At 37.0% G+C, this 10,260-nt stretch overlaps 1 protein-coding gene across 2 annotated transcripts in view; it reads right to left on the bottom strand.

The window, feature by feature from the left end:
• HELQ (helicase, POLQ like) overlaps nt 1–10,238 on the bottom strand; it is a 47,333-nt gene extending 37,095 nt beyond the window's left edge. Inside the window, exons 1-4 of one of the 2 annotated variants that reach the window (XM_063107916.1) lie at nt 9,838–10,238; nt 8,089–8,803; nt 4,547–4,725; nt 3,777–3,977 (exon numbers count right to left, since the gene is read on the bottom strand). In XM_063107916.1, coding sequence (XP_062963986.1) covers nt 3,777–3,977; nt 4,547–4,725; nt 8,089–8,803; nt 9,838–10,017 — 1,275 coding nt within the window. In that variant the 5' untranslated portion in view covers nt 10,018–10,238. Of the gene's footprint in view, nt 1–3,776; nt 3,978–4,546; nt 4,726–7,001; nt 8,050–8,088; nt 8,804–9,837 lie in introns of those variants that run through there. The other variant, XM_063107917.1, reaches the window with a different exon arrangement.
• Between the last annotated feature and the right edge of the window lie 22 nt (nt 10,239–10,260).

Consider the following 10,260-nt stretch of genomic DNA (forward strand, 5'->3'; position numbering starts at 1 on the left):
AAAAAAATTGCAATTATCCCATGTATTTTCTCAGACCACAACGGATTAAAACAAGAAATCAATAACAAATGAAATTCTGGAAACTATACAAACACATGGAAATTAAACAGCATTCTACTTAATGACATATGGGTCCATGAAGAAATCAAGCAAGAAATCAAAAAATTTATTGAAACTAATGAAAATAACGATACATCATACCAAAACCCGTGGGATACTGCAAAAGCAGTATTAAGGGGGAAATTTATTGCATTAAATGCTCACTTCAGAAGAATGGAAAGATGGCAAGTGAACAACCTAACACTTCACCTTAAAGAACTAGAAAAACAAGAACAATCCAAACCTAAAGTTAGCAGACGGAAAGAAATCATTAAGATCAGAGCAGAACTTAATGAAATTGAAACCTAAGAAACAATACAAAAGATCAATGAGGGCTGGCCCGTGGCTCACTCGGGAGAGTGTGGTGCTGATAACACCAGGGCCACGGGTTCGGATCCCATATAGGGATGGCCGGTTAGCTCACTGGGTGCGCATGGTGCTGACAACACCAAGTCAAGGGTTAAGATCCCCTTACCAGTCATCTTTTAATTTAAAAAAAAAAAAAAAAAATCAATGAATCAAAAAGTTGGTTATTTGAAAAGATAAATAAAATTGACAAACCATTAGCATGGCTAACAAAAAAAAGAAGAGAGAAGATTCAAATAACAAAAATTAGAAATGAAAAAGGCGATATTACAACTGATTCACCTGAAATACAAGGAATCATTCGAGAGTACTATAAACAACTATACGCCAACAAATTTGAAAATCTGGAGGAAATGGATAAATTTCTGGACACACACAAGCTCCCAAAACTGAACCATGAAGACGTAGAAAATTTGAACAGACCAATAACAATAAAGGAGATTGAGGCTGTTATCAGAAGGCTCCCAACAAAGAAAAGCCCAGGACCAGACGGATTCACAGCAGAATTTTACCAAACATTCAAAGAGGAATTGACACCAATTCTTTACAAACTATTCCAAAAGATTGAAACGGACGCAAATCTCCCAAACTCATTCTATGAAGCAAACATCATCCTGATACCAAAACCAGGTAAAGATATAACCAAAAGAGAAAACTACAGGCCGATATCCTTGATGAATATAGATGCAAAAATCCTCACTAAAATACTAGCAAACAGAATACAGCAACACATACGAAAAATTATACACCACGATCAAGTGGGATTCATCCCAGGGATGCAAGGTTGGTTCAACATATGCAAATCAATAAATGTGATACACCATATTAATAAACTCAAACACAAGGACCATATGATCATCTCTATAGATGCTGAAAAAGCATTTGATAAAGTTCAGCACTCATTCATGACAAAGACCCTCTATAAGTTAGGTATAGAGGGAAAGTATCTCAACATAATTAAAGCCATATATGACAAACCCACTGCCAATATCATCCTGAATGGGGAAAAGCTCAAAGCTTTTCTTTTAAGAACAGGAACTAGACAAGGATGCCCACTCTCTCCACTCCTATTCAACATAGTGTTGAAAGTACTAGCCAGAGCAATCAGAGAAGAGAAGGAAATAAAGGGCATCCAGATTGGAAAAGATGAAGTCAAACTGTCCCTGTTTGCAGATGACATGATCCTATATATTGAACAGCCTAAAACCTCTACAAAAAAACTGTTGGAATTGATAAATGATTTCAGCACAGTAGCAGGATACAAAATCAACACGCAAAAATCAGTAGCATTTCTTTTCTCCAACAATGAACACGCAGAACGAGAAATCAAGAAAGCCTGCCCATTTACAATAGCCACCAAAAAAATAAAATACTTAGGAATTGAGTTAACCAAGGATGTGAAAAATCTCTATAATGAGAACTACAAACCACTGCTGAGAGAAATTAGAGAGGATACAAGAAGATGGAAAGATATCCCATGCTCTTGGATTGGGAGAATCAACATAGTGAAAATGTCCATACTACCCAGAGTGATATACAAATTCAATGCAATCCCCATTAAAATTCCAAAGACATTTTTCTCAGAAATGGAAAGAAATATCCAGACATTTATATGGAATAATAAAAGACCACGCATAGCCAAAGCAATGCTGAGCAAAAAAAAAATAAAGCTGGAGGCATAACACTACTCGACTTTAAGCTATACTACAAAGCTATAATAACCAAAACAGTATGGTACTGGCATAAAAACAGACACACTGATCAACGGAATAGAATAGAGAATCCAGAAATCAACCCACACACCTACAGCTATCTGATCTTTGACAAGGCTCCAAGCCTATTCACTGGGGAAGGGACTGCCTCTTCAGCAAATGGTGCTGGGATAACTGGATATCCATATGCAGGAGAATGAAACTAGACCCATACCTCTCACCATATACTAAAATCAACTCAAAGTGGATTAAGGATTTAAATATACACCCTGAAACAATAAAACTTCTTAAAGAAAACATAGGAGAAACACTTCAGGAAATAGGACTGGACATAGACTTCATGAATACGACCCCAAAAGCACAGGCAACCAAAGGAAAAATAAACAAATGGGATTATATCAAACTAAAAAGCTTCTGCACAGCAAAAGAAACAATTAACAGAGTTAAAAGACAACCAACAGAGTGGGAGAAAGTATTTGCAAAATATACATCTGACAAAGGATTAATATCCAGAATATATAAGGAACTCAAACAACTTTACAAGAAAAAAACAAGCAACCCAATTAAAAAATGGGCAAAAGAGCTAAGTAGGCATTTCTCTAAGGAGGATATACAAATGGCCAACAGACATATGAAAAAATGCTCAACATCACTCAGCATCTGGGAAATGCAAATCAAAACTACACTGAGATACCATCTTACCTCAGTTAGGATTGCTAAAATCCAAAAGACTCTGAACAATAAATGCTGGCGAGGTTGCAGAGAAAAAGGAACTCTCATACATTGTTGGTGGGACTGCAAAATGGTGCAGCCTCTATGGAAAATGATATGGAGGTTCCTCAAACACTGGCAGACAGATGTACCATATGACCCAGCTATCCCACTGCTGAGAATATACCCAGAGGAATGGAAATCATCAAGTCGAAGGTATACCTGTTCCCCAATGTTCATTGCAGCACTCTTTACAATAGCCAAGAGTTGGAACCAGCCCAAATGTCCATCATCGGATGAGTGGATATGGAAAATGTGGTATATCTACACAATGGAATACTACTCAGCTATAAAAACGAATGAAATACTGCCATTTGCAACAACATGGATGGACCTTGAGAGAATTATATTAAGTGAAACGAGTCAGGCACAGAAAGAGAAATACCACATGTTCTCACTTATTGGTGGGAGCTAAAAATAAAAAAATAAATTCACACACACACACACACACACACACACACACAAAAAAAAAAAACCGGGGGGGGGGAAGAAGACATAACAACTACAATTCCTTGAAGTTGATACGACAAGCAAACAGAATGGACACTGTTGGGTGGGAGGGAGGAGAGGGAAGAGGGAGGGAGGTTTCGGTAATGGGCCACAATAATCAACTACATTGTATATCGACAAAATAAAATTTAAAAAAAAAATTAATAAAAAAAAACCCAAAAAGATTACCAAGTGTGGGATGTCTTCACCTATATTGTCTGTATATTAAAATAAATTACTTATTCTTATGGAGATACTAAGCAGATCGACATAATAATCAGAATAATAAATATATTAGTATAATAAAAATGTTGATAAATTACAAAAATAGTAACCAACCTCATCTACAACAACCAGACCCAGACTGCTAATCCTTCCAGTTTCAATCAAGGAGTTCACCAGGCTATGTCCTTTTTCAATAGTGGCAATATACAGTGACTTCTTTTCTCTCCTTTTAATTGGAGGAAATTTTCCTTTGCTTCCAGCATATTCTTCAACAAAGAAACCAAGTTCTATACCAAAACTTGACAAACTTGAAATCTAGAATATTAGTTAAAATAAACAAAAACAAAAAACACAGAAAAATAAGAACTCTAATTATTAAGTGCTCATAGGATTTAAAAAAAAGCTGAAGTAGTGTTTAATATGAATCGATGGGAACAAGGTCACAGAGAAAACATACATATCAAAGAATGCTATAAAATTAATGTGCTGGTCTTTGCAAAATAAATGCAACTGTTAGAGTAAATAATAAATGTGAAAATATACTTCAATGGTCTCCTTAGATGTCAAAAAGCATCAGAATAATTCATTTACTTTGATAAAGTAACTGATTAGTTTTTGTTTGAAAACGCTGGCTAAATATTAATAGAACATTCAAGATGGAGTTTAATCCACCAGTTTAGAAAAAATAAAACTTTCTACAACAGGTCATTGGTATCTGAAGAGATTTTATGTAAATACTCTATACTGCTTTTGTATATCCTAAAAATATTCTCTATCATTAAGAGGTTCTTCTCAGTCAATAAAAAGTTCTTACACTTATGCTAGTTTTTAGATTTTAATGTTAAAATAATATTAGCAAATATTTGTTTTAAAAAATACCACACCTTTTCCTGGACAATTGCCACATATGGAAGGATCATTAAAACATCCTTCCGCTGGCAAAGCAGTTCCTGTAGCATTAGAATCTCAGCCACGAGAGTCTTTCCACCACTTGTTGGCAAGGAATATATTAAATTTTTTCTTTTTTGCACAGAATTCAATGTTAAGCAAGTATGTTGCCATTCTGCGGAATTAAAAAAAAAAAACAACCAAGGCATTATTTTCACCTTCCATACTCTCAATCTCAAAAATGCTTTCTAAGAAGGAAAAATTAAATCTCTCCCTGTGTGGCGATCTTCTCATAAGGGTAAATGTAATTACAATCAATGTTTAAGGTCAAAAATCCTAGGTGTGCAATGTCCAACTTGCACAGCCAGTGACAATCTAGTTCAGGCCTCGTCAGCAGGGTGAGCAACTAGCCCACCTATTCACCAGCTACAGACTTAAGTCTAAGACTCTAGCAGGGCAGGCAGTAGCCTGGTGGACAAGGGGCATCATCCGGGACACCAGAGGAGCAAAAGGACAGTACAAAGACCTGTGTGAATTCTAAGGTCTTCCTCTTATGTTCTGCAAGGAAATTATGTAAGCTCCCCTTCTTCATTCACCCAAAAGTCATCTTAGAGAGAAAAAGGGGAGGAGAAGGAAAAAAAAATTTATGAGGTTTTGCACAAACCAATAAAAACTTCCACTAGCTTTCCCGGGAACCTGGACTCTGAATGGCCCCCAAAACAACTTAAACTGATAGGACTGTTTAAACCATAAAAGACTAGGATTATTAATTGGCACATCTAGGGTTCCCATAACTCAGCAAGGTGAGATTCATGAAAACAGATCAAAGACATGGTGTGGAAACTATTATAAAGGATAATTTGACAATGCAAATCATCAAGTCTTCAAAATGTGTATCAGTATTTCATCACTAGAAAAACAGGCAAAAGATATATTTCACAGCAGGAAGAAATGCTAATGGCCAACAAATACCTGAAAAGATACTCAACTGTTACCTATTGGGCTGGCAAGATAAACAAACAAATAAAATAAAAAGCTCTTCACACGTAAAATCCAGAGCTGACTAGAGTGGGGAGAAATAGTTTATGTTCTCACAAACTGTACACTCTCATGTACAATTTGTGAGAACATAAACTGCTGTAATCTTTCTGGAAAGTAATCTAGCAGTATCAAAAAACTGCACATTGCCTTTGATCTAGCAGTATTCCTTCTACATCTACAGAAATAAAAGCAAGGGTATACAAAGATTATGTGTAGGATGTCCATCACAACACTGTAGATAACAAAGTGCCATGGTGGGGGGTGGTAAAGGCTGAATGAATTATTGCACAATCATATGCTGTAATCCTCTGAAGCTTAAAAATGGGGATAGATCAATTTATATATGTTCAACATGCAGTTAAGGAAAACGAGCAGATCATAAATGTGGGTTGGATAGTATGAATCCAATTATATACAAATAATAGAAAAGAATACATGCATAGAAAAGTTGGACTTGAATATGTTTTAAAAATGACTAAGGATATATTACAAAGATACTAAAAATAGTTATATCTAAATGACAGAGCCAGAAGTGACTTTATCATGCTTTTTTGGTGATTCCCAAATATTTACAAAGGACTAAGTATTTATTTCTTTAAAAATACGTTTAAAATACTTAAGTTTAAAATTTAATACTTAAATATTAAAAAACACTTGATTGGTATCACCCATTAGTCATCAAACTGCAGTTATTTATCCCAAAATACAACTTAACCATATCCCCATTATATCCAACTCAGATTTTTAAGTATAAAATGACCAAAATAACTAATATTTAGGAATATTATTTATCATCACACATTAAAAAATAAATTATATTAACCTAGTTCTTAACACTTATATAAAACACATTAACTATGTAATTCTATGATAAAAATGCAAAGTTAACAATGTAAAGTTTAGGTTCTCTAGCTCAGTGGTTCTCAAACTTTGGGGCATGTCAGAATCCCGTGGAGTCTTGTTAAAACAGATTACCAGGCTCCACCCCCACAGGTTCTGTTGCAGTAGGTCTGGGGCAGGGCCTGAGAATGTGCATTTCACCAAGTTTCCAGAGGATGTCAATGCTGTAGTCTAGGAACCACACTTTGAGAACTTCTGCTTTAGCTTAATGAAAAGTAGCACACGTATTTATGCTTTAAATTGGTCATGCTATTAAGCCAGATTTACAAGTAAAAAGATTTAAAGTTATTTACTGAAGTTATTACTTAAAAGCTACCAATATAATTATTGATAATCATTACCAACATCTAATTTGGCATGTCCTTGACACAGAATATAACTTGTAAAATAATTATTATTCTCCCTTTTTTTATAGATGAGAAACTAAGGCTCAGAGTGATAAAGCTGTGTTTAAGTGACAGGGCCAGAAATCATGAGGAGGCTGGCAACCCCCAGCAAATGAGAACCTACCAGAGTGTATCAGGCACAGCACTAGTTACATAAGAAAGAGTTAGATAGAGCTCTGTCCTCAGAGTATTCATTCTTGCATGAGGTAAGATTAAACAAAGAACAAGGTGCTAGGAGAAAAGCAGAGGGAAGAAAGTTAACATCTACTTCCAGGGAAATACACACCATTAACTCTTAGACCATGAACCTCACAATTTAGAATTTATTAGACTCTTGTATAGTCCTGTATCAGACTTTGAGTGTTTCTTGTAGTACTATTTCTCTAATCTGATTGTCTTCTGAGATGAGAACCCATGTTTTCATGTAGGTCATAAGATCCTAACAGAAGCAGAAATACTTATGAAGTGGTAGACTGAAGCACTGATCTTCCAGTATGGCAGCAACTGTCCCTTCTTTGTCTAAAATGGCAAATATTTAAAATATATGCAAGGAACCAGGATTTTTGAAAAATACTACAACATACATTATTATTATGACTATTTCTTCGCACTTAAATCTTGACTGCAGCCATCTCTAAAGATGTTTAGTTTTAATCAATGGTATTACTAGTACTTCTTTCTTTCTTTCACTCAAGACATCTGAGTGTTCAAATGGAATTTTATAACTAAGTTTTGGTAGAGAAGACAAAGCCAAACAAGGAAATACCAGCTAAGAAAACCGAGGAACAGCTAGACAATCAGAGAACAATCCAGGAGTGAAATGTCAAGAAGAAATGAGTTTCAAGAAGGGTGTGGTCAACAGTGGCAGGTAAACTACTGAGAAGCTAAATAAGGAAAGCACTTAAAGTATCATTGGGTTTAGAAACCCTAGTCATTACATCTCAAGCAAGAGCACAGAACCCAGAATTGGAGTGGGCTGAGAAATTAATTGAAGTGAGAAAAGAGAGACAGCAAAGATAACTTGTTTGAGAAGTGTGACTGTGAAGAGAAGGAAAGAGGTATCAGGATAGGCATGGAAAGATGACAACTGATATGTCAATGTTTTCAAGATGAGAATTATGACCATGGAAGCATTTGCTTCTATTGATTTGCACTAATATTATGGTAATAATGAAAACTTTTTTTTTTTTCATTTCAGCAAAAAGCATTACCATATAACTTTTCAATTCCCTTGAACTGAACATAAAGGTCTCTCACTTTGCTGGGTAATGAATAAAAAGGACCAAGGTCATGTGATGATGACTCAATTATTTTTTTAGCAACATTAATTTCTTCAGATAGGTGAGTCTCTTTGAGCTGTTTACTCCTAGAAATTATTGGTGTTTGGACCTTGGCATTTCCAGTCATGGCACTTTTGAGATCATCTTTAACACTTTTTCTCCTATTCATATCTGAACTAGTTCTGATTTTAAAGGAGAATTCATCATTTTTCTGGGGTTGCTCTACGCAATTATGGGGCAATTCCTCATTCACAGTCTTGTGAGAGTATGAGTTCCAATCCCTTTCTATAGCAGACTGATCACACAAATCATTTGAAGAGTTCTGCAAATTTTCAAAGTATAAAACCTGTGAAGAAGGTACATCATACAAAAGATCAGCTCCAGGTTCAAGAGTGACATCATTATGTCCACTTTGATTCTTTGTGTGCTCATCAGTTTTTAATTCAGTAAAGTTGTCTACAGTAGTAATGCTGAGTTTGTTTTTGATGCTTTCTGAACAAAGATCTTCAGTAGCAAAATCTGTAGCATGTTTTCTATGTTCAGGAAGTTGCATATACTTTTGTTCCAGGTCCTCAACTTGAGCTAAAAAGGAGTTTTCAGAAAAGCTGTCATAGTCACCAAACATGTCCTCTTCACTGTCACTATGCTGAAAAGAAAACAAAAACACTTATGGACAATTCCAGTTTCATTAGGAATAAAAGCTTCAGCCTAGGGTTGTACCAAGTATATAATTATATGGTCACATATGGATAACAGACCTTCATGTAAATCACCCTATGAAAAAGATATTATTACCATCATTTTACAAAATGAAGAAATGGAGGCCCATAGAAGTTAAGTAACTTTCCTAACCAGCACTCCTGGAGTGTTGTGGTACTGCGATTCTACTTTTACGCCTATGCTAAATCCTTAAAACGGTAACAAGATTGGCAGAGATCTATTAGGATGTCAGCTCACCAAAAGTTTCTGTTAACTGCGGCATTCCCCTCCCAGACTCCAATCTACAGAGACTGGCCTGTAACAAAGTCACGGCTATACCACTAGACATTCCAAGCAGATTCTGGTCCTGCGCATTTGGAATTGAGATTGAGTTTGTACACTAACTTGGGGTGGTCTAGTGAAGAGGAGAGATGCTAATTTGGTGGCAGTAATATAGTGAAGTGATTAAGAACACACAATTTGGAGTCATTATTGTAGTTTTTCAACTTCTCAGGGCCCGATTACTATTGTAAAATCTACATAATGTACCCAGTTCAACGAAGTACCCAGCACAAGACGAGTCTTCAATAAATAGATTTTATTAGTACGCTGAGAGTAGCGTGATTTCGAAGTCTAGGTATGCGTCTCAGTCATACCACTTTATTTGCTGCGTGTACAACTTTTATGTCTCGGGGTCTACGTTTCATATCTATATAGGAATGTGGATAAAGCAATACCTCATAAATGCAGATTAACGGCGGTAACAAATACGACAGAAGTCAATGAAAGCTATTATCTAACTGGACAATCGTTTGCACTTGGGCAGGAAACTGACAAAATGTTGCAGTTTTAAGCTCTAAGCCTGGTCTCCCACCCCTCTTTCAGTGGACACGCGGAGGAGGTTTGGGTTGGTAACACCGCCCCTAAGGTAGTTAATGGGCCGAAGCACGTAGGGTAATTTGAGAGTGGCTCGGGCTGTACCTTCACCGGTTGCACGCCCACGGTTTTCCGCCGTCGGCTCCCGGCCACCGTTTCCTCCTCCTCCTCATCGCCGGGCTTGAGCTCAGCCGCAGTGGGGGTGGCAAAAATGCTCTCCAGGCTAGGACGGTTCCTTTTGCGGATAGACACCCTCCGGCGGATGTGGGAGCCGCCTTCATCCATGGCAGGGGCCGAGAGCCCTGCCCGTACGTCGTCGCTAGTGGTCCAGCCGCCAAACCCAAGTAGAAGAGAGAGTGGAAGGCAGGGCGGAAGTAACAGCACGGCGAACCTGCGTTCACACCTCCAACCACCTTCGCAAAGACCCCTAATTAATTCCCACGGCTCCCCGACCGGAAGCAAGAGCACAAACGTAGGTACCCGCCTTCTCCTCAGCCAGTCATAAGTATCGTGTGACTTGGGGCGCGG

The sequence above is a fragment of the Cynocephalus volans genome, chromosome 9 (assembly GCF_027409185.1).
Source record: "Cynocephalus volans isolate mCynVol1 chromosome 9, mCynVol1.pri, whole genome shotgun sequence".
NCBI lineage: Eukaryota > Metazoa > Chordata > Mammalia > Dermoptera > Cynocephalidae > Cynocephalus > Cynocephalus volans.